Source organism: Pogoniulus pusillus, chromosome 12 (genome assembly GCF_015220805.1).
Source record: "Pogoniulus pusillus isolate bPogPus1 chromosome 12, bPogPus1.pri, whole genome shotgun sequence".
Classification (NCBI taxonomy): domain Eukaryota; kingdom Metazoa; phylum Chordata; class Aves; order Piciformes; family Lybiidae; genus Pogoniulus; species Pogoniulus pusillus.
In genome coordinates, this window is record NC_087275.1 from 8,541,260 (window position 1) to 8,566,584 (window position 25,325).

Genomic DNA, 25,325 nt, shown 5'->3' on the forward strand with positions numbered 1-25,325 from the left:
GAATTTTCAATAAACCAGGTATTACATTTTTTTATCTTGAATAAATGACTCTAGGAACTACTAAAGGACCATTTAACAAAGGGCCACAATCACCAACTAAAAGTCAGGTGTGATTTTCCCACCAAGCTGTCATAGCAAAAACCCCACGCTACATTTCAGACCGAAGATGAACACACATTTCCCACTGGACACTGTCCTGAAACTCTCCAAAATCCAACTTGTTTTGTAACTCTTGCAATAAATGAAATCATGCTGAAGTACTTCTTGAGGGAAGCCTGCTGTCTCAGAAGATGAGGTACCATTTTCTGGCCTTACAAAATTCCTGACCTGTGCTTCCCATTCAGTCTTTCTCTAAAATGCATATCTAAGACATAATGTGGACTTCACTCTTAAAGGCAATGTTAGAACTGCCTGCCTAAACTTTTGAATTTCCAGGGTGATTGGTAGTCACCTTACTGGTTTCTAAAGTCTTACAGACTGGGAGTAGTCCCTCAGCCAGGAAAGGATTGGTAAGGTGACATCAGCAAAGTTCCTCTGTCCTGCTAAAGGAATATTCCTTACTGTGTCCTCCAGGACATTTTACAGACATTCTCTATCCTGACTATTTTGCCCTGCACAGTGGATTGCTCCTGTCTACACAAGCATGAGTCTGAGAAACAAACATATTTCTCTTGAGGTAATAAGCACTCTATCTCACCACTGCGGAGTGAATTACGTGCTACGCCTATATTTTAAAGAAGTAGAAAGAGACAAAGCAAAAGGAACATTTTAAGTACAGTCTTGAGTCAACCACAGAAAGAAGTGTAACAATAAACTTTTCAGAATCACAGAATCAACCAGGTTGGAAGAGACCTCCAAGATCATCCAGTCCAACCTAGCACCCAGCCCTGTCCAGTCAACCAGACCATGGCACTAAGTGTCTCATCCAGGCTTTTCTTGAACACCTCCAGGGACGGTGACTCCACCACCTCCCTGGGCAGCCCATTCCAATGCCAATCACTCTCTCTGGGAAGAACTTCCTCCTACCAGCCTATACTTCCCCTGGCACAACTTGAGACTGTGTCTCCTTGTTCTATTGGTGGTTGTCTGGGAGAAGAGACTGACCCCCACCTGGCCACAACCTCCCTTCAGGCAGTTGTAGACAGCACAGTGTTCATCACAGACGACTAACAGAAGTTTATTGTATACTCTACAGTGACTTAAAAAAACGAAACCTACCTCCACGACCAAAATTGCCAAGATCATTTGGTCCACTAGTGCTGTTGTTTACAGGCAGACTTGTGGCAGGCCAAGAGTCTGCAAGCCAAGGATAACTGGGGTCACTTGCATTCAACAGACCTGGTCGACTGAAGCAGAATAAGAAAAAATATATACATACATACATATATATATATATATACACACACACACAGAGATGTATTTGCAAAATAAGCTTATCTGTGAGATAACTAGCAACTGAAAAGACCATATCACACTGTTCTCTTCACACCATAGGTAGCAAACATTTTAGGAGACTTCAATTTATTCCAAATTAAAACGGTGTAGCCTTCGATGATTTAAAGACCTTGAGTAGTTAATTAAGGTTATATACAAATCAACTTTGTCAGTAGAAGTGGGACTAGGCATCCATCGTGGTTCTGCCAGAATTCAAATGAACTCTGTTTCCTGCGTGAAAGAGGGGTTAGGCAGCACCATCGTGGGATCTACACCAGGGCTGCATGATAAATTACCACCTCAAGGGAGCCATCGCTCAAACTGATTGCTCCATATCAGCCATTTCCAGGACTTTGGGCTACTATTTCTTGCTTCCCTTGCATCCCAAATGCACGCCTGTCATCTACAGGCTGGTAACTCTTTGAGCACTCTTGGATGGTTTAGAGGCAAACAGGTTTGAGTAGGATTAATGGAAAGTCCACAGCTATCTTTATCTGCCACTACTCCATGGATTTTATATCCCTGTAATTCCCATTGATGAGAACAGCATTAAACAGTGAGTATACTGAAATAGAAGGCACACTCGGGCCGTAAGGCACTGTATCTCTCTCGCTCCGTGATAAACAGCCAAAAACTTAGCAAGGCAGGTGGATTGTTTGCATTTCTATTTAACAGGGGAAACAAATCATTTCCTGGAGATAGCTCCTTCCCCCAGATGAAAACAAAACCCATCCACAGTTCTGCAGCTCTTCTAGGTTATTAATGCACTCGTGAAGTTGGAACAACATCTCCAATCATTGCGTGTTATAGACTCCTGCCTGGTACAATCCCTAAGAGAAACATCGGTTTCCATGGAAACGGCAATAAGAAGATCCAGTCGCTTTCTTGCCACATCTACCAGCTCTCATTAGGCCTAATCTCTTTTTGCTAAAATATTGATTAAATGAGAGATTGGAAGTTATTACCAGGGCCTAATTACAATCTCCATATTGGCAAAGGGAAAATAGATGAGGATATATGGGCCTGTTATCAGCTTTTATCAATTTCAATTGAGTAGCCAAAGTTGTGGAATCCAGTCCTATCAATCTACAGCCTATTCATCATCCATGAATCATTTATTTCATGATCGATTAAGTGTAATTGTTCACTCACAGCAATTTAGGGGGAGCCAATAAGGAGTCTTAAACAACAGCAACTTCATTTGCTAATGTCTAATTAATGCAATAAACATTCTGGTAACAAATGAACACATTCCTTGTGATATTTACTACTCATTTCATCCAGGGCATCTGGGAGATATGAAACATCTGGGCTCGATTCTTCCAAAGTGCACAACAGATAGGTCATTAAACCTTGTGGTAAGACACTTAACTCCTCCTAGTGCTGTCAGTCTTCCCAATGATCAGTTATTACCCAAGTGCATCATCTATAGCATTTTTCAGAGCTCTAATTTTAAAAGCAAATAGCAAGGGCAAGACCTTTATACAAAGAAACATACCTTCCATTGCTCATTAGTCCTCCATCTCCTCTTTGGAAGGTGACTGTTGTTTTGGTGGGGGAAAACAAAACAAACATACACACACACACAGGCACACACATATAAGACAGGGAAAAATCAATTAGAAATAATTGAAAGCAACAATTCAAAGTGCTCAGTGTCCAAATCGGAGGCCTTATGGCACTATCACGTAATCAAGCATAGAAATTATAAGAAAAGGATTAAACACATCAGGATTACAACTGGTTTAGGATATCACTACATGTTAATGATTAACATCAATTTGTTCTGTAGCCTGCAAGGCAAACGAGCCGCTTGGGCAAAAAGCCTGAATTTACTACAGGCCCCTTCATCCGACTTTGTGTTGCAAGACGGATCCATGTGATGAGATTGTTTTCTTGGCATGCTTTTGCTTCAGTACATAGTGACATTTCACCAGTGAGTTAATAACATCATGTCATAATTCAGAAATATAATGTCACCACACAAATATGCCATTTCCCAAGACAAAAACAAAGAGGTGGCAGCTCTATTAGAGCTGAAGGGGTGAAAAAAAATGCATGCAGCTGCAACATTTCCATGAGAAGTACAGTATAAGAAACAGCATCCACACATAAATGCATACAAGCTAGTACCACTGGGAAGAAAAGGTGTTCCCAGTTTTGTCATGAGGGATACCTAGGATATATTCACAGGGAAACAATTGCTTTCATGGTTCCATTCATAAGGATTTGACAAAAACCAGTGTATCCCTTATCTTTTTTTTAAACAGGATAACATTTCAAGGCAATATAGGTAAACCCACATTACTAGTGACATGCTAATTGACAACATTTGATGCTCCTTTTGGAAGCACTAGCAAATATTTTGAATCAAGGCCAACAGGCTACTCTGTTTCTCGGTGGCAGTATCCTATTATTTATTGTCAGGCACAGATAAGACAGACTACTGAATTACACCACTGTACTGGACACCTGCATCCTGATAAGATGAAGGCTTGAATTTCAGAGAGAAATAGAAGAGTCTGTGGCCAGTTTAATATAAAATAGGCCCTGGTTTGGAAATACTATTTACCCTTGTAAGACAGATACTCCCATTATTAAATTATAGCTCCCAGAGTACTTGTAAGATTACCCAAATATTAGTGCAGGCTACACTAATGCAAGATTAGGCTTTCTATTATACACCATTCTAATCAGACAAAATTACTACACCAAATAGAAGTCTTGTGACCATTAAATAAATTAGCATTGACACAAACCCACTGGGAAAATACTTGTTACCTTAACTCCTAGGATAATTTCACAGCCTACATTCAGCCAAAGGGACAAAAGCGATCCCTCTGGAAGTACTACTAGAAGACTGCTTGAGCAGGGTGATTAATTACCCTTCACTGTAGAATAGACTCATACCAATATTAGAAAACCACTGCAGTCATATGTCACACAGAAATGGTTAACAGTTGAATTCTGAAAGGATGTAATCAAGCTGCTCAATGAAAACAAAACAAAAACGCAAGTATGTGAGGTATTACGTAGAAGTCTGCTTTGAAAAAGAAGACATGGTAAATCATTGCAGTTCATTAACATTAGAGTTGATGCTACTTTTATTCATGTTGTTTCCAACATGATGATTCTGACACTCTGTCAAACGACTGTACCACTCGTTGCAGAGTGAATGATCTAAAGCGCTCCAGCGATCATGTGCGAATAAGCAGAGATTCCCTTACTATGGAGGTCAAAAGTACATTGGATGCAGTTTAATTTCTGCTGCTCCCTTTCAATTTAATATTCCATTTCTCCAACTTCCTGGATTTGTCAAAGTGACAAGGAAAAGGAGAAACAAAGAAAAATTCAATAACAATACTTATGGATGAAGGTCACAGATTAAAGGGAACTTCATACATATTTTCTGAGTAATTATTTGGATTAATGCTACTGTTTAGACTACCATCTACCAGAAGTAATTTTAAAGTAATAGTGTCACCATTTGTATAGCATGCACAGGTGTGTAAGGCTTTAGCTGTGCATGCCATATGGTAAAAAAGAAGGGGAAAAAAAATCAAGATTTTTTGTCTTCAGAATATTTGTATTTCCTGACACCTTTACAAAGCAAAGCTAAAATGGGGGAGCTAGGAGGAGATTGCAGCAATGTTTGCTAGACATATTCTATTTTCTGTGGAGTGAGATATGGAAAAAACACTAAGGCACACTGTGAGAAGCAAGATGTGATATTGGAACCTCCCTGCTAGAGCCACAATTGCTGTAGTTTGGATGTAGCTTATGAGCTTGCCGAGAAGAAACAGCAAAGGGTTTACTTCTGTCTTCTGTGTATCCTGGTTGTAGTAACTGTCTTGGGTTTTTCCCACATTAAATAGTCTCACACTCTCACAGTAGAAACATCTTTTAGAAGAAAGGATCATCTGAGTTTATCAAGAAAAGAACTCATCTTGCAGTGACATTATTTTTCCCATGGAAGGCTGTGTCTGCGTTACGTGATGTGTATGGAACTAACAAAGAACACAGCTTCTTTTGTTTACCTTCCTCCCTGTATACCAATGCACAGATGGTTATAATTTTAATGGGAAAATCAACAACAAAGTATTTTAGCTATTATTCTTGGTGGAAAAGGCTTCATAGTACGAAGCAAGCTAATCAAAATTCCTCTTGAAACGTGGACACGTCATCAAGATGTTACAGAAAAAACAAAACAAAACACCCCAAACGTGATGCAGTCCATAAATGGGCTACTTGAGGCTGAATAGAGAAGGTGCCTTTCTTTTAGCATCAATACCATGAAAAGAAAGACAGCTAACAACAGAAGATATGGTCAGGCTGCCAACACAAGCACTATGTTTATCATTTCTGCTGTACATTTTGTCAGCGTTTTTTGCTTTCTGCAATTACAACACAAGTCTAAGCGCCTGAATAGGAGCATACTTAATGCAATGCAGGCTTGTAGATGTCACAGTTAAAATAAAACATACAGACAGCTGGCTTTATTCATCCTATCTCCACTCAAAAAGAAGCAGAGCAATTTCAAGGGGCAATGTAAGAGGAGGAAGGGAAGGATGCTTCTATCGCTGACCCACCAATCTCCCTTGCTTTTTATCACCGAGGAAGCAAAAAAGCTCTTTCAGCAGTCTTTGCATCTGATAAATGTTCTTAGAAAGGCTGAAGACCTGCAGGGATGAGATTGGTTTTCAAAAGACGATGAAAAAATAACCTCTGCATAGAGAGATTTTGAAGGAATTCCCACCAGCTTATACTTCAAGAACTATACAAAAGAAAAAGCAGGAATAGAATCCAAAGTGCATTTTAAATACATAAATATTTAAGGAAATTATTATGTATATATTTATATGAAGAACAGCATAGGTTAAGGAGCTTTTCACAAGCTTTTTATTTAATACACAAGGAGGTACCCAAAGCACTGACTAATACTATCTGACAAGGTTAAACTTAATCTTCACGCCTGCTAGAATTGGAAAAACACAAAAGTACACTAAGTTGACAATCTGAGGCAAGAAGGCTTTAGGAAGCTCTCTGTATGCCTATCTCTAGTAGGCCACATTTTCCTACTGCAAATGAAAACTTTAATGTTGCCAGCCAACTCTCATTCCTTTCCTGATAAGCTGTTCCTCAAATATAAATGTAGATTAATCCCCTTTTAATAAGCATTAACTCGAAATAGATAATCAGCGTATAAAAATTCAATCAAATCTTCTGTCTACCTTTGGATGTTTCAGGAGTCGCACATAAAATGTGTAGCATTCTATAATGCTTTCACAGTTTCTCTGCTCTGTTTTAGGGTGAGAAGAAGGTTGATACTCATCATCATAGGATCACAGGATGTCAGGGGGTGGAAGGGACCCAAGGAGATCATCCAGTCCAACCCCCCTGCCAGAGCAGGACAATACTATCTAACACAGATCACAGAGGAACACATCCAGACTGGCCTTGAAGGTCTCCACAGAAGGAGACCCATCATTGGATGCTATCTTTTAGCTAATGAAGATAATAAGCAGTAGACTAACAACAGAACAGAATTTATTAGGAAAGGGGGAAAATCCCCTTACTAAAGTGAAATACAATAGTATTGTATGGAAATCAGAGGAGTAACCCTTTGTAAAATGGATACGAGCCCAAAGGAGGATAGGACACAGCAGCTTTGCTCCTGTGCTTTGTTCTGCTATGTAGCACTACTCAGAGAGCAATGTTCTGCATATTGGGCCACACATGACACAAAGTTCTGTTGTTCATGGAAAAAATGTGTCATCTCAATTGCTGTAAGAGAACTTGAAAACCTGTCTTCTCTAGTTATCAATGCACCTAAAAGGAGAATACTAGAGACAGAAAAAAATGTGAAGGAAAAAAACCCAAAACATAATTACTGGTTGACTGAACACATCCAGAGGAAAATTAAAAATTTATTGGTTGCCAACTGCTACTCATTGAGGGATTTGAGATGCCTGAGTTTTCTCTGTGTGTATAAAGATGCATCCCTGCCCCCATACTGCAACTGCAGATGCAACTGAGTCTGCAAGTCTGTGTGCCTTTTGTATGCAGACCTGCCAGCCTCTTGAGAGAAGCTTGAGGAAGTTAATCATCAACTAAATATGGATTTTTGTTTGTTTCCTTTTTTTCCCTCTCTTTTTTCCCAACACTCAGTTCATCTTGCAGATCCTAGATAGAGTAGAAGCTCTATGCAAACTGCCATTGTACTCTACTTGTTACTTGGTTTTTGTTTGCTCAGTCTCATGAAATATTTAATCCCAAGGAACATTAGTCACTAAGTAAGCTTTCCTACTTCCAAGTGAAAACACATATTTACATTCTTGCATGACTGATGGCCTAGACACTTGAAAACACCTGAGTATTCAAGTGAGTGGGTACTAGCACAACAATGAGTTTGAGGGCACAGGAATCAAAAGGATTCCATGCCTTTGTTGTGTAAGTGATTATACCAAAATGTGAAAAGAGAATTGCAACATACAGTACAAAATAAATTATTTCTCTTCTGTCACTGTAATACAGGAATGAAACTATTATATAAGAAACAGTCAGAGGTTGCTTTTGTGTCATTCATGTTTTCTAGCAACCATAGTGCATGCTTACAGGCAGGCAATCTGAGTAAAGGGTAACCATAAAAATACAAAACCCCCCAATGCAGCAGTACTTTACCTTTATGCAAGGTCACAAAAGTAAGATCAATCTATCCTTTATACTGCAGAAGAGATGACTGGAAAAGGACTGCATTTCTATTTACTAACTCTGTGCCAGGTTTAGTTTGGCTGACAAGAAGTCATGGTCTTGAAAATGTATACTTCCTGAACAGCTGCAGAGGATGGCAATACTACTCACAGTAGTAATCTAACAAACATAGTTGAGGATCATATGTTTTGTAATACTGATATTGCTGCTAATCAATGCCTGGTGAGCCATGATCAAGGAAAGGAAGTGGACAATGTCCAGAATTGTGCCTCAGGAACTACTGGAGTCATTTCTACTGAAAAGGAGCAAAAATATTTGGCTACAATTTTCAGTGTCACTTTATTTGTGATCACCTGAGCGACTGATAAGTGCTTATGAAAGTTTTCACAAAGACAGAAAGTTTAAGGAGTTATTTTTCTCTGGCACAAATCTTTACTGATTGAGTGACATTTGCTGTTTGCTCTCCTATACAGTGTTACAGTAGTATAGTCACATATTATACCTCTCAAGACCATAATAACAGAATGCAAATAACAAATAATGCCAGGGCATAATCTGACAGTCACCAAAAAGTGTATTTTTAACAAGTGTATAACCACAAAATACAGACTTTTAAACAACTACGTTCACTGTTTTAAGTTCTACATGTATGCAAATATAACTGAGCAAAACAAAAGCCTTTTGCATCAGAATAGCTGGAAAAAAAACAGTGTGTTGGCTTGTGTCTGAAATAGAATCATCATAGAATCAACCAGGTTGGGAGAGACCTCCAAGATCAGCAAGTCCAACCTAGCACCCAGCCCTAGCCAGTCAACTAGACCATGGCACTGAGTGCCTCAGCCAGGCTTTTCTTGAACATCTCCAGGGACGGTGCCTCCACCACCTCCCTGGGCAGCCCATTCCAATGCCAATCACTCTCTCTGCCAACAACTTCCTCCTAACATCCAGCCTACACTTTCCCCGGCACAACTTGAGACTGTGTCCCCTTGTTCTGTTGCTGGTTGCCTGGGAGAAGAGGCCACCCCCCACCTGGCTACAATAGAGCAAGTATAGGAAAGCTCCACTAGTAGATTCAATTCTTTTTATTGCATACTAATATCTGCACAACCTGCAACTTTCTGGAGGAAGAATTTAAAGCAGATGTTTGGATAAAAAGTGTACACCTGCTAAAATCTCAGTATATTGGGATGAATTACTCTTGAACAAAACTTTATTGACAGTTGTCTCTGATGAGATTCTGAAAGCTATGTGCCACTGCCTAAGTGTTTAGTTCTGAAAACAAACTGTTGATGCATCATAACTTTGAAGAGAACAATATACAATTCATAGAATCAAGCAGGTTGGAAGAGACCTCTAAGATCATCCAGTCCAACCTAGTAAACAGCCCTAGACAATGAACTAGACCATGGCACTAAATGTCTCATCCAGACTTTTCTTCAACACCTCCAGGGACAGTGCCTCCACCACCTCCCTGGGCAGCCCATTCCAATGGCAAATCACTCTCTCTGTCCTCCTAATATCCAGCCTAGACCTCCCCTGGCACAACCTCCACAAGTATAAGTATGTTTGTCTAAATGTCTTTCTACAAATGGCATATGCAAATAGTAGAGAGAAGCACAAAAAAAGGACTATGTTCTTTCACAAAACCAGTATTGGTTTATTTCTCTCTTTAATAATGACATTTCTTTTGGATTTGACTACTGGATGGTGTAAGGCTCTCAGTGCCTCCAGAAAGCATTATAGGCCAGGAAACAGAACTATGGATGATCTTAGAGGTCTCTTCCAACCTGGTTGATTCTATGTGCTATCATAGTTCTTTAAAGTGCATAAAAGCAAATCTTTTTGCAGTGCATCTGACATATCCTAGTTGCCTAGCACATCTAGATCGACTGCACTGGATCATGCACACTCAGTGTGACTTCACCACAACCCTGTGTCCTGCCAACCTATGCTACATAGACAATGGGAAAAACTCCCCACACTTACAGACAGTTGACAGCAGTGTAATCGTTGGAAGTGAATGTAAAGCCACATTTGTTTCCTCTCTGGAAAAATATCCTATGTTGATCACAAAGTACAGGCAGTAAAGTGTTTAAAGTGGCATGTGCTGTGTCAGAACTAGCACTAACCCAAACAAACCTGCCCAAAAGACAGGAGCAATTCCTGGGCCTCCACAAAGATACTTCTCTATCCCCATGTCACAGGCCACTGGGGCAAACATCACCACTCATCTGCTTCAATAGTCATCTGCTCTTTCCTGCTAAGCTAAACAGTCAAGCTGCAGCTCATGATAAGTAAGAGTGAGCAACTGGCTAGGTGAGCATGAAGATTGGTTCACCAGTGCAGTCTGAAGACTGGCTTATGTCACTTGGGTGGCAGAGGAGACAGAAGGAAAAACAGCTTTGGTTAAGTGCAGCTGAAGGGCTAAGCAATATGAAAAAACTTTAGAGATTCAGCACAAAATAACTGAGATTTGTCAGCATTTTACACTTTAACACTGAGGTATAATTATTTTTGAGTTCAAATCTTGAGCTTAGGTACGAGCAGAAGCTAATTACCTGTATTAACTATTACTATTAATTGTATACTCTGTTTTTCCTGCCCATCCATATGTTGACTGTTGGTTGCAACCTGCTGTTTCGGTCACACCTTGTTTATTCCTCAGATATACTTAATCACACTTACACTAATGGTCCACTGAATGCTAAGTTTATTAAACATATGAAAACTTGGATATCAGCTCTGAATTGAGTAGGCAGATCAAAAACAAGTGCTTCAGTTTCAAAGCACTGTAAAGATAATGCATGCACAGGTTTATGCACTAGATTGCTTGAAGGTTTGAACATCTCACAGTAAGGCCAATGCACATAGAACAGATAAAGTGGGGGGAAAAAAGTTCCATTTCTCCAGTTCCATCTTCAAAAACTTTAGAGATCTTTTTTCAGCTTTAAAACAGAAGTTCAGTTATATGTAATTAATGCTTGTTTACATTGAGTTAGTCCAAGCATCTTGTCCTGCAAATTACTTTCAAAACTACATTTTGAGGAGTTAGATGTGTAAGAAGTATGCAGAATTATAATAATGGAGACATTAATGGTGGCAGATTTTACATCCCCCTGGAATCACTAGAATGAATGGTATGTTTTTTATCACAGATAGGCAGCAGAAGTATTCCTCCTTGTATTTGCTTTGAATTCTGCATTCTCACACGTTCATAAAACACTTAGCTAATGTTTGCAATGGCACTTAGCTAATGTTTGCAATGATGTGTTGGTGAGGTAAGAGACAGACTAATGGACAGTACCTGCAGGGGTGAAGGTGAAGGACTGAACTGTAAAACAAGAAAGCAAACACATTGTGAGTTACATACCCTGATAGTAAGCACTAGCTTTAGGGCATGGGTTTCCTCTGGAATTTACTCAGCTATGGTTGAATATCATAAGCAGGACATAATAGTTGAGCTTCAAGCACTAACCAGCCAACAGCCAATGAGAAATGAAGTTTGGAAAGGTGAGCAGTGAATTTTGACAGTTACACTTGCAGACCTCCTGCATGGACATGCTGTTCTAAAAAGTGTATATGCTAGAATGAATTTTGAAGCATGGTCTTATTATGAACTTCCCTTGTTGAAAGCATACATTATTTCTTATTTCTGATGATGGAAATTATGTGCCACAATGCAACGTTCACATCAATGCAGCAAACATCATGAGAAGGAAGGAATTGCAGGAGACACACTGTTTATAATGCCTGTTAATACACACAGCTATGCATTTTGAGGTATGAAAGACTCTCAATCCACTCCCCCCAACATGTCAACTTACATACTAATAACTCTGCTTTTACTCAAAAAGAGTAGCATCAACTGGTGTCTAAAGCTTATGTATAGGACTGTTTCTTAAGAGGATAACAGCATAAATATTTCTTAGTATGAAAAATCTTGGGATCTAGACTGATATTTCACACAAATACAAATGTAGATGTGTGTAATACGTATTATTTTCTCAATTAACAGCACCCCACCTCTCAGAGAGTGGAAGTTATTGATATTAAAGGAATGAAAAAACAGTATCTCTGCAAAAAGTATAACCTATGAATGATACAGGTGACGTGGTGATGCAAGGTGAGGTTCCAAGAAACCATGACAGAAACTAAATCAATCCAAGACTCACTGACATGGTGTCTCCTTCCTCTGCTCATCTGACTTCTTCTTGGACAGCTTTATCTCACTAAGCTAGGGGAAAAGTAATCCAGCACAAAGGATGGAAAACCAACACACAACAGTTTCCATCTGATTTAGTTAGTCCAGTCAGGACGCTGAGGAGTCTGACAATGGCTAATGCCATGGTAAGGAGGCAAGGACTGTTAGGCTGTGAGCACAGAATATACATTGGTTTTTGGCAAGCTGTTAGAATTTCTCAGCCATGTAGGGAATCTGTGTCCTTTGGTTCACATGTGATAACTTGCAAATGGAAGAGTACTAAAGTTTAGTGTGATATAATGTCAACATCAAAAAAGATGTAACCTCAACTGTGCAAATCTTGCTTAAAAAAGAAATGTTACCTCTTTTTAAAGGTAAATACTAGAAGAAAACCTAACCCAATGTTTAAAGAAGACCTTTTTTTTGTTAAATTAGGCTTCACAGTGGCCCATTTTATGGCAATTCACGTGATTTCCTAAAAACCTGCAAGAATCCTGAAGCACAGAATAACATACAAAAGAGCCTGGGAGAGGATAAAAACATTTTCATTTGGCAAATGTATTGATTTTTCCAAATGTAGCTTACAAGCCCAAACCATAACTGGAGAAACACTTTTGGTGCAAGAGGAATCACACTGAGGGCATTCCAATGTGTTCCATGTCTAAGACAAACCATTTTGTGGCTTCTGTATAGGTAAACTCTGACCATGCTTTTCTAATATATCACTTTCTACTTCTCCAGCTACAGTCACAGATTTAGTATTCCATTCATTTCCCATGCACATTTCTATGCCTTCAAAGACAGAAATGCATGGACATGGAAACAGAAAAGACCAAATACTCTTCTTAACTTTCCTTGTAAGTATTTAGTCTAATACACATTTGAATACAAAAAATGGAGCAGAACCAGTAACAGAGTGCCTTCTGAGTAAGGAGTAAGAGGTAAAGTTAATCCTCTTTGTACTTTTTTTTTTATGTTAGATGCACTGAAGATGTAAAAATAAAGAATGTTTTATGACAATGATGAAATGTGGTACTGAGCAATGCATTTAAAGCTTCTCATACACAGCATACACTTAAACATACAAAATTCATCCAGGACACCTTTCCTGTAAGTTCAACACGTTTGTGAAGCAGGCTTAATAGCACCCATTCTCTTCATCTTAGAGTCTGATCAGATGGAAAGAAACAATTACTGTTCTTACCAGCATAATTGCTGAGCCCCTTCCTCTTCTTTCTGCGCCAGTATAGCCAGATGCTGAAACCCATCAGAATTACCCAACATGCTCCGCCGATGCCAGCTATAAAGGCAGGCTGTTTAACAACATCAGTGATTTGCTCAGTTATGCTGTTGTTATTTTCAGTGATGACAACTTCATTACGACCTCCTGCACAAAAGAAATTCAACAGAATGCTGTTAATTTGGGTTCTGTAATACAAACAGGAACAAAGTACTGCAATGCCCCTCAAAAGTATTATACACAGGGCACATTGCTGTGCCATGGGTAACTTGTTATCCACCAGGACCCCCAGCTCCCTCTCCACAGGGCTGCTCTCCAGCAGATCACCTCCCAGCCTGTACTGGTGCAGTTTATTATTCCTCCTCAGATGCAGGACTTTGCTCTTGTCCTTGTTGAACTTCATCTGGTTCCTCTATGTCCAGCTCTCCTGTCTGTCCAGGTCTCTCTGGATGGCCACACAGCCTTCAGCTGTATCAGCCAAGCCTCCCAGCTTGGTGTCGTCAGCAAACCTGCTGAGCAGACACTCTGTGCCCTCATCAATGCCAATCATGAAGATGTTGAACAGGACTGGACCCAGCACTGTTCCCTTGCTGTGAAAAGATCCATATAACTTTACTATAATTCAGCAATGGTTAAATTTCTTTCTTTCAAAACACAGCCCCTGTGTCAGCACACTGGCTTCATTCAGCCTAAAGCAGACAAACAAGGTCATTGGCTAAAGCAGATGTGAAAAATTCAGTGCTTCCAGTTTAATTTCCATGGACACCTCTTTGAAGAGCACTCAGAGTTGACACCAGTCAAGCTGTGAGTGAGGACACTTCTCCAATGGACAGCTGGGCTGAGTATGCCTTCCTTGCCCTGCCTGGTCCCTGTCACAAGGACTCACTCTGCTCCAGCACTGTCCCAACTGAGACAGCTTCAGGCCTCAAGCTGGGTTATAAAGAAGTGAGATACCCTGCATTACATGGCTCTCACCCTGATAATATGCCCAGTGATGTTATTAAACATCCTCTCTTTCAGCACCACATCAATATTTAGTGACAGTAACTGTTTGCTTTTGCAAGCAGAACGTTGAATCTGTGTAAGAGCTTGGCTTGCTTTCAGTAGTTCTGTGCAAGAAACAAAACAAGCTTCCAGCAAACAAAGTAGGTCCCACAGAAGGATGCTGACAGACTATGCTTGCTAATGTATAAAAAGACAGTATGCCAGTACTGCTATCATGTACCAGTCTATTCTGGCCATGCTCATAAGCTTTACTAAAGTCAGAGCCTGGTAGCTGCAACTGTCCTTCCCAGTAATTTAGTATTTTTTCTTGCTGCCTCCAGAAGTTCAGTGGTATCCAGTCCTGATGCAGTGAGCAAGAATAAAACCCAGTGAGTATCTGTGACAAGGAAAAGAAGTGAGGTAGTTGTGCCTCCTCTATCAGATTTCTGACTTCTTTTTTTCTGCCAATGGAACCAATGCAACCAGTGCACCCCAGTGCTGAGAAAGGAAGTGCTGAGAGCAAAACTAATAGAAAGAGGCACTATACAGCATGCTCTTCCAGGCACACAATTGATTTTTTTAGTATAAATCAGCATGGGAGTTGATGTTGCTCTAATTGCCATTAACTTTCAGTTAATTTCTGTGCCCTTTGGAGGAGCAGTAAAAGCAGCAGGATGGCAAGGAAACAGGTAATGCTACTGTTGCTTTGGAGGCGGTTGCGCTGCCATGGAGAAAAAGCATCCAGGAAAATGCTTCAGAGACACTGCCTTTGGGAGCAGACACTCTTGCACTCAAGAGAAAAACTGCTTCTTGCTAAAGCCTCCAAAAATTCTGAAGACCTCATTTTCTTCTTAAAGGTCAGAAAGCAGCCTTTTTAGAATGGAAGATGTGAGAGCAAATTGCAGAGAGCCTAAGGACAGCTTTCAGTGGACTTCATGTTCTCCCTCTCCTTCTAGAGAGAGATGCAATCTGTTTCCAAATTACCTTCTGAAGTTTGAAGTCTGTCTGTTCTTACCCTTCAGTGTCTAGCAATTACAACTGCAAAAGTAGTAATTCATTTAAATGTCAAAATAACATATGCTTTGTGAATTCAACGGCTGAGAAAGAGAGGGCTGCAGACAAATGCTACTGTCTGATGTTTGGTAAACTTAACGTAAGCACTGGGGTTTGGGGAAACAAACATCATCAATTCTGTATTTCTTTATATCATGTTTAAACAGAAGTAAAAGATACATCATCTAAGGTACCAGTGTACTAATTCTTATAGTGCAGATGTTTCTGTAACAATGCTGTCAGTTCAACTAATTAGACCATAGACAAGGGAACTGTGTGACCTGTAATGCTCCATTGTTTCTGAAGACAAAAACATAATGAAATATAACGTCTTCCTCCCATTGGAGAGTAATGAAGAACAAAACTAATTTGTTGGACCAAAAATTAATTAGACACATCAGCTTCGATTGTACCTATTACTGTGAAAGTTTGCAGCTGTTCCTCATATTATTATGCCAATGATGGAATGTAAGAGTGAACAGGCCAGCTGATGAAGAGAAATAATGGCTATACCATTAACCAACATTGCTGTTATCTCCAACTTTCTTTCTGTTTTCCCAAGTGAAGCTTTTTAGCAGATTAATGTTGCATGACCAAACATCCTCCTCTACTTTTCATGCAAAGGTCTTTTAAATGTGAAAAAAAATGCCACCAGAAAATCTTGCTGAAGTCAATATTCTGGAATCATTTAAGGAACGAATAAGTATCACTCTACATTTGATAATGCAAAATTAAGTTCTCTAAATACCAATGTGCATTTTTCTTTCTTGTGCACTTTATTCGCATCCTAACATCTTTGTCTTTCTTCCTGAAACAGTACAGCTCTCTTCATAACCAAATCTTGACTACAGCAATTTTTTGTAAGGAAGAATCAGGGTTGTCTGTACCTAGATGCAGTGAACAACATTCAGGAAATTATCCAGCAAAGCACTTGGATGCAAGTTTAACTCAATACTTTAAGTGACACAAAGATATTCACAGGCTTAAAATGAAACACAGGTGAAGGTTTTGCTGGAAGAAACCCAGTGAGTTTAGTGCCTAGTTAAATGGACTCCCCAATGAAATGAGAAAAAGAAGTCCTGCTCAAAACAAATGCAATGACAGACTAACCTCACAAGCCAGTTATTTGCAAAGCCTATTGGATGATGGGTCATAGAATCATAGAATCAAGCAGGTTGGAAGAGACCTCCAAGATCAGCCAGGCCAACCTAGCACCCAGCCCTAGACAATCAACTAGACCATGTCACTAAGTGCCTCAGCCAGGCTTTTCTTCAACATCTCCAGGGACTCCACCACCTCCCTGGGCAGCCCATTCCAATGCCAATCACTCACTCTGGCAGGAACTTCCTCCTAACATCCAGCCCATACTTCCCCTGGCACTACTTGAGACTGTGTCAAGTTCTTGTTTTCAGCTCTAAAAAACTCCCCCCCCGCCTTGTCATTCCTGTGGCTGCCTTTTTCTAGAACCAGTGCTACTTTCCCTCCACTCTTATGTTTCTTTCTCTATGATAATATATTTAAAAGCTGATGTATCCCAGTTTCTGTTTTGATGCACAGGGAACCTGATTATCATTAAATATTTAAGCAATGCTTAGGGCATGGCATTTTCTAAAGGTCTACATAACAGAATAGCCCATGGTTGGAACATTGTGTTGACAACATAGTCTAGAAAGAAAATATTTAATGATAACAAGAGCCCCAGAAGCAAACAAAAGCCCACTGCAGTAATAACTACGTTATTCAGAGAAAAGCAAAAGAATTCTTGTATTGCACACACAAAAAGAGGTGCTGCTGCTCTGCACAACTCAAGTCGGTTTTGCTGACTGTGGCTAATTCTACTCTTACTCTTTCCATATTTTTCTTGTCTTTATATTTGATATTTGAGAAGAATTTCAGAAGAAACAGAATCTGTCTTTCCCTTAGGTTAGGAAATTAATTCAGCATGGAAACCACTGCCAATAAACAGCCATTTCAAAGGCAAGGATGATAGTGCTACCTTCTGCTCTCTATTTGGACTAGAGACCACTCATTGACAGAGTGTTCTGGAGTACTCCAAATTCCTTTCTTCTCCCCCTCGCCCGAGGGTTTGAATGGAGAGAAGGCGGCAGCACAAAAACTGCTTTCCCCTCCCCACCCTGCAGGCTTGAAGGGGGAACAGCAGGAGGTGCCTTTCCCCATATGTGCTAACCCGTGTGGGGCTGCATTTTCAAGCCAAGTATAAAATGACAAAGAGACACTTTGTCTAGAAAAGGATAAATAGAGCAAGGGAGAAGGTGCAGGGGTGCCTGCCTTGAAAGAGTTCCTGCCTTGGCAGAGCTCTCGACAGGATGGGTTCCTGCTGTGACAGAATCCCTCTTCTGGACCGTCCCCAATTTTGAACATCTCCTACCTTTCTACACCGCTCTGGGTTTTACACCGGCCCTGCTTTTGGGCAGCTCTCTCCACATTTGCAACCATTCTGTGCAAACCTGCAGGCTTGGCAAGTCCTGGGGTCCTTTCGAGAGAGCTACCAGTGGCATCTGGACCTGGCTACTCTCAGACCACATCAGCAGCCAACTTCCTGGCTGCCTTCTGGACTGAGGGACCCTAGCAGTTTGGCTCTCCCCTGCTGCTGCTGCTGCGGCAATGTCACTTCCATGAATCCCCGTCTTGTGGCAGCCGTGTCTTGAGACATTTCTGCATTTGACAGCTTTGCCACTCACCTTGGGCATCTGCTGCATGGATCCAGACTATTGGATATTGCTTGCAGCTTAGAAGGCAGCCAAGCCGCAGAGGAATCCAGCAAGGAATCATCTCCAATTTCCTATCTCACCTCTGTGAGTAAAGCCTGCTGTTCCCTTAATTATCTGCTCAGCCTGATTGATAGTGGGGTAAAGCTGTGCTTATCACTTAAGTCTTTTCCATTTCCTGACTTCCTAAATCTCTACATTTGTCCATAACATCCTTTTAAAGAATTCCTGATCGAATTAGAATCTGTAAACAAACTTACACTAGTTTTGTATTTAGTTTGGGGGTGGGGGTTTTCAGGAAAATAAAACAATCCTACTTTTTATAACTCCTGACTTGGCCACATTAATTCCCTGCCTCCACAACACAGAGGAAGCTTGTCTGCTCGAGATACTTGAGAAAACCTGACTGCAACTGAACAGAGCCTTAGGCATCAGTGATACAAGGAAGGCAGTATGATAGTCATCCAAACAGGAGGAAAAGGGAGCTTGAGCTGTTAGTTCCATAAATCTGTCAACATTCCAAACTGCTAAATCCATTTAAAAAATGGATTGAATCAGTTTCATTAGAAAATCTGCATTTCCTCATATATCTTGGGAATGGATTTCCCTCCAGTGGCTGTAAGAACTCTGCATAATGAGAAGACACAAGCTCAGCAAGAAGTGGGATGGTGAAAGCTAACTAACTATTCAAATCTCCTCTTTTGCTCTGGGATTTTTTATGCTTCCAAAAGAGATTTATGAAAGTTAAAGCAGGCAAAACAAAACAAACAATCACTTACCAATTATTATGGGTTGTGGCTCACTTTTTACTCCCACGCCTGCGCTGGTGCTTGCAGCAACTTCCACACGGTACTGAATACCTGGATATAGGCCACCTATTACTACTGACCGAATAGCTGCATCTACTGTTTTGTTGACATGGAATCGAGTCTCATTACCTAGACACCAGATCTGGGACAAAAGTTGATGTGTTAAAAACAACACAATTATTCATATTCATAAACAATTGTATATAGGTAAGACATACCAAGGCATTACAGGACAATCTAAGATATTGGACTTCTTAACAATGTTACTGTTCAGAAGCATTATCTGGAATTGGGATGATCTAGCTCAGCAACCTATCCCAGGACCAAGCCAATTGCAAAGAATACTTGCAAATGCCTCTCTGAGCTCTGGTTCTCCAGTGGAGTGCAAATTCTGTGATTATACATCATGGAGGCACAGATCAGAACCATCCAAGTGATAAAGAGCACTTATACACTAACTGAAATCTTGTTCAGGAATATGATTACCCCCAAAACCTTTCCTTAAAAATACCAACTATTTCTCAGTCTTACTTTCCCATTGGATAGCAAAAGGACAATATAATACAAGCACAGACTGAAACACTGAATAAATAATTTTCCAAATGCTTTTCAATTTCCTTTCACTGCACAACACAGATATGTGAAATTTTGGAAGTGGGAGAATTGTAAATTCACTTTTTACTGCTGTGCTTTTGATTACTTACATCATTCAGGAATCCAGGTACTCCTCACTCAATTAGTCTCTAACTAAAGAGAAGAGCCACTCTATAATCTCAATTGACATTTTGTGATGAGAACAGTCTATGATTTCAGAGTTATTTCTCTCTTGCTTTTTGTACATTAGCTTTTCTGAACAAGTTTCAAAACTAAGACCTTTCAGAGATCCTTCTTCAGTTAATTTTACCTACATATATTGCTTCGGTATTGTTCAAGAAAGCATTTACTCAAGAAAATGGATAAATATATCACATGTACAATACATAATTCTAAGAGCAGATTTAGCACTGCTCCATTAGCACCACTATTAGCAACCAAGTGATGAGTCTAAGCAATGGCAATGCTCTCTTCACCCTTATTTTTAACCCTACTCAGCATTTTTTCACCCCTTATACTTTCTGTGAAACACTGAGTAAGATATGAAGACCAAAAGAAACTCTTGCTCTCCCAAGCTCAAGTAGATACTACCTGCAGGCCAGAATGTTTTAGGGCAAGAAACTACTGCATTAGTTCTTTTCACTCCTTGTCTGTCCTGGTCTGAGGGGCCATCAACTATAAGATGCACTTACTTAAAGGCATTTAATTGTAAGTTAATTCACAGGAATCAACATAAGGAATATATACCAAAAAAATCAATAAATTAAACATTTTTTTCCCAAAAAAAACCCTCAGCAGTCACTTCATACCCAAGGACAGATCAGATTCTGCATTACATTTATTGTAGCTAACTCACTAACTAGGCAGCCACCTAGTGTAATAAGGAAGGGATGTACAGGGTGGTGACTCCAGCTGGTTTTATAAACAGCCTTGAATTCTAAGCACTCATCTAGAACATAGCTTTTATTAACCATCAACCCACTTTGTTTCATATCTACACATTTTGTGGTTTAGGAGTATTCTTTTCTAATAGGCAAATAAGCCCTTGATGACTATTACTGACTTATCCTGGAGTCAATATCAAGATCATAGAATCATAGAATCAACTAGGTTGGAAGAGACCTCCAAGATCATCCAGTCCAACCTAGCACCCAGCCCTATCCAGTCAACTAGACCGTGGCACCAAGTGCCTCATCCAGTCTTTTCTTGAACACCTCCAGGGATCAATTAATTAAGCCAAAATATAATTAAACAAAAATATAATTATTAACACGAAAAAATTATCAATAAAATACAGGGATAAGTCTCAGTATTTAATAAAATAAATGCTATACCAAACATAAATATTGTAAGCATTTACGCCATCCCTTTGACAAACTGGAAGAGGTTAAAAAAGCCTGGTTGAAGCACTTAGTGCTATGGTCTAGCTGACTGGACAGGGCTGGGTGCTAGGTTGGACTTGATGATCTTGGAGGTCTCTTCCAACCTGGCTAATTCTATGATTAAGTAAAGCACTTTTTATCCTTCTCAAGAAACAGCATGGGGGAAAAGACACCATAATTTTGTGTGAAATGCACTGCATCCAGTACTTACAACCTTTGCAGGACTGTCAAGAAAGCTTCTCTGATTGTTTCAATTAAAAATTTCACACTAGATATGCAAGCCAGCCACAGCAAAGTTATTTAACAAACAGCACGGTCCTTGGTCACAAGCCTGTGACAATGCTGAACCTTGCCCAATCACTTTCTCTGTAATCTGTCACTCCAAAAGTGACTTTACTGAGGAATAACAGACTGTAACAAAATTTAATATATTACCTAAGGAGCAGGTACCTTGAGCCATCAAAGAAACAAAGGAGGAGAACATAGAAGCAGGCATCTCTCATATAAGACACTGAATACAGCAGTGGTGTTCAATCAGTTCCTCAGAGCAAATAAGCCAGCATTTTACATTGTGAATCTTGACAGAGATAGTACTCAGAAGAAGTCATGTATTATTCCAGAGCCACAGTCCTTGACTTTGACCTTGAAGTGTTAGGATTAGCATTTTTACAGGAGAAAGAAGAGGTATTTTTCCTGTCAGCTTCTCTGCCAGATCGAAGGTACTCTAATCCTGAGACTTCACTACCTATCTTGAGAATGCAGGAGCCCTTAACAAAATATGCCCTTCTCATTCTACAGTAGGAAAAAGCAAGAAAGGGAAGCATTGTAAATGAGCTGGAAATTACAGCTCTTTTCCAGATATAATTCATGATACATTTTTGCTTTTAGTATAGCAGTAGTACTGCTCAAAAAAAGTAATCCATAAGCAGTCAGTCCTCTTTCTCCATATAATTACATGGGCAGCTGTAAAGGCTGTCAGCAGCTAAATTCATAAACAGTGGTATTGTTCTGTAATTCAAACAGGCTGCTTCCTTAAATACACAACCCTCCTATTAGACATCATTTCTACCTTATATTCCTGAATGACTCCATTTTGGTGATCAGGAGGGGGAGGATCCCAGGAGATGCTGATGCTTGTACTGTTGTGGTTTCCAACTGTCAGGACGGTAACAGATTGAGGAGGGGCACTTGGAGCTATACCAAGGAGAGGGAATGAACAGAAGCAAGACATTAATCCATTTGCACAAATGGAGCACAAATTTTGCTCAGTGTAAGAGGAAGCAGACATTATATCAAGTTCACACTCCCTGCAGGCCAAGGTACACACATTTTGTTAGGCACTGGCAATTCTGAAAACCACCTTTCTAAAAACAAGCATAGCACTGCATGACAGTGGGGAAATTGTGGCAATGGAGAACCAACAGAAATCACACCACATTTCTTTGTAGTTAGCATCTCATGAGGCTGCTTCTCCTGGCCTGAGAATTCTTTTGATTCTTCTTTCCCCACATGGTCTAATAATAATGTGGCAGACATGTAAGGATCTTTCTTTGATTGCTTGTTTTCTATTTATTCTCCAGGAAAACATTAACTTGAAGGGTTTAAACATAAAACCTTGCAACTCCTAGGTGGAAAAGGGGTTAAGTGTTCAGGGCTTTACACTGGATGTCAGTGACTAGGGGAGGCGCTAACGTAGGTCAGATATGTATTTATGTCTTCTTCCCCAGGCAAATTGCTCTCCCTTTGGAGTCTTGTGCAGCCTAACCATTCACAGCTGTTTGGCTGGTCATTGCACATCAAGGCCATCTCGACAACACAACTGCTTGCCAGCCCTGCTACACTGGCTAGAAGTGTGAAAAAAACTAATAATCATGGCTGTTAGTGATCAGAGCTTTGCTGGCAAAGCTCCTCTTGCAGCTACACCAGCAGCAGGGTGCTTTTGCTGGCTCAGGACATGTTGTTTGGGAAATGGTGCAGCAGCTTCAGGATGGAAAAGCCCCTTCTGTAAGCAGCTGCTGCATCTCCACTCAAGGGCTCTCCCACCATTGCTATAGCTGTCATGGCAGAGGGCTGTGGCATATGTACCTCCTCTGTCACTTAACAATTCTTGTGCCCTGCCCCCTACTTAGTTCTTGGCAAGTGTTGAAACTCCATTGCAATGGCAAGCTAAGTCACCAAAGTCAAGTGTTTAATATATTTAGTTCTATTAAGGTATATTTATTATACTTAAATATACTAAGGTATAATCCCTAGGGGGAAAGATATTGCCAACAGCAGCACTTTATTAGTTATTGGATCCATCTAGTCCACGAATCTCAGTTTAGTTTACCTATATAGTCTTCAAGAATACTAATAGAAATATGCTAGCCAAGTCTGAACTACTAAAGTGGGTATACAGTGACATCTCTGCAGGACAATTTTCCCATTCACAGAAGCTTGTTGCTTAGAACACATTCTGTTTCAGGGCAATACTTCTGTGTTTAATAACCCCTATGGATTTTTTTTTCCAGATATTTGTCACTACCTTTAATATGATCTTAAAACAATCAATATGAAATATAGAAACTGATTGTGAAGATTTGTATTAGACCTTGTATCAGAACCTAAAATACCTATCACTCTTCTCTGCCCCAGTTTCCAACCTACACAGCCCCCTGGTTCAGGGCATCTCACATAGTGTGTCCTTCATTCCAGTCCCCTGGTCTACAGTACTACTATCTAAGGAGGACTCCTTCACTGCTAAGCTTTGTAGCAATATGACTCCAATCCTATCTTTAACAGATATTCCTAGTTGCAAAGAGCCACTGGCTTCTTTTTATTCAAGTATGCCAAGTCTGACACAACTAAACACAGCCACAGATATCAAAAGTATTCAAGTCTCACGAGTCAACTCAGATTTCCCTTTGGTTCCCCGTGGCCTCTTTGAGACTGGATATAGTCCCACTTCACATGGTCCTCAGCACTTGACCTGGCACAGGCTCAAAGAACTGAGCTCACATCCTCGTGCTGATAACCCTGAAGAGTTGGCATAGCCTGCTGCAGGAATCACACAACTTAAAACCAGGTTATCAGAGGTGAGGACAAAGGACCACGCAAGATTACATTAGAAAAAGATATTTTAGAAGAAAAATGAGACATGTATTAGTGTCCTTTGAGGCTGCACATTTTGACAACTACATATTCACACACTGGTTCAGCTGCAAAGCAAATAGTGCTTGGCAGAGTCCTTGTGACCTTGAATGATGCAGAGCAACAGCGAAGAGAAGGGGAAAAATAGAGCTGTACTGTGCACAATTTGACTCTCAGCCCACTCAAGTGAAGCACAGGAAGGTGGCCTTGGGCCACTCCTTGCAATTGTACCAAGCACAAGACTGAAGTTAATAGCTGCATTGTGTATTTTATAGCAAATGAAATAGTTTTCCACCCTGTAAAAAACCCTAGCATTTCAAAAGTCAAGTTATTCAGTAACAAGAAACCTGTGAATAAATGTATATGTGCAACATTCATTGCAACAACATTATGCATGAAAATAATAACCAGAAACCTGGCAAAAATTAACAGCTTATAACTCATTTTTGGTTTTAAGTATGATTGAACAACTAGATGAAATTTATTTACTTTCACAAAACAGCCACTCAGAAAAACAATTTCTTCTACACATATATCTGCGGAGAGGGAGGGAGAGGGAGGGAGAGGGAGGGAGAGGGAGGGAGAGGGAGGGAGAGGGAGGGAGAGGGAGGGAGAGGGAGGGAGAGGGAGGGAGAGGGAGGGAGAGGGAGGGAGAGGGAGGCAGAGGGAGGGAGAGGGAGGCAGAGGGAGGCAGAGGGAGGCAGAGGGAGGCAGAGGGAGGCAGAGGGAGGCAGAGGGAGGCAGAGGGAGGCAGAGGGAGGCAGAGGGAGGCAGAGGGAGGCAGAGGGAGGCAGAGGGAGGCAGAGGGAGGCAGAGGGAGGCAGAGGGAGGCAGAGGGAGGCAGAGGGAGGCAGAGGGAGGCAGAGGGAGGCAGAGGGAAAATGCTAATGAAATGTAAAATGAATACCATACTCTGAAGAAAAACATACTGTATTAATTTATCTTTGCATTTAAACTGCAAATGAATATTCTAATTAATATTCTACCAGTGTGCTGGGGTGGGGGAGGTTAGAAGTATATAACATACATTCGAAGCACAAGTAAAGTCACAGCTGATGA

At 40.4% G+C, this 25,325-nt stretch overlaps 1 protein-coding gene across 15 annotated transcripts in view; it reads right to left on the reverse strand.

Annotated features, from left to right (window-relative positions):
* ROBO2 (roundabout guidance receptor 2) overlaps positions 1-25,325 on the reverse strand; it is a 1,176,697-nt gene that overhangs the window by 63,041 nt on the left and 1,088,331 nt on the right. For all 15 annotated transcript variants that reach the window (XM_064152296.1, XM_064152297.1, XM_064152298.1 and 12 more), the window contains 5 exons: positions 22,207-22,331; positions 19,132-19,303; positions 13,551-13,733; positions 2,933-2,975; positions 1,219-1,346 (listed from right to left, as the gene is read on the reverse strand). In XM_064152296.1, coding sequence (XP_064008366.1) covers positions 1,219-1,346; positions 2,933-2,975; positions 13,551-13,733; positions 19,132-19,303; positions 22,207-22,331 — 651 coding nt within the window. The remainder of the gene's footprint in view (positions 1-1,218; positions 1,347-2,932; positions 2,976-13,550; positions 13,734-19,131; positions 19,304-22,206; positions 22,332-25,325) is intronic.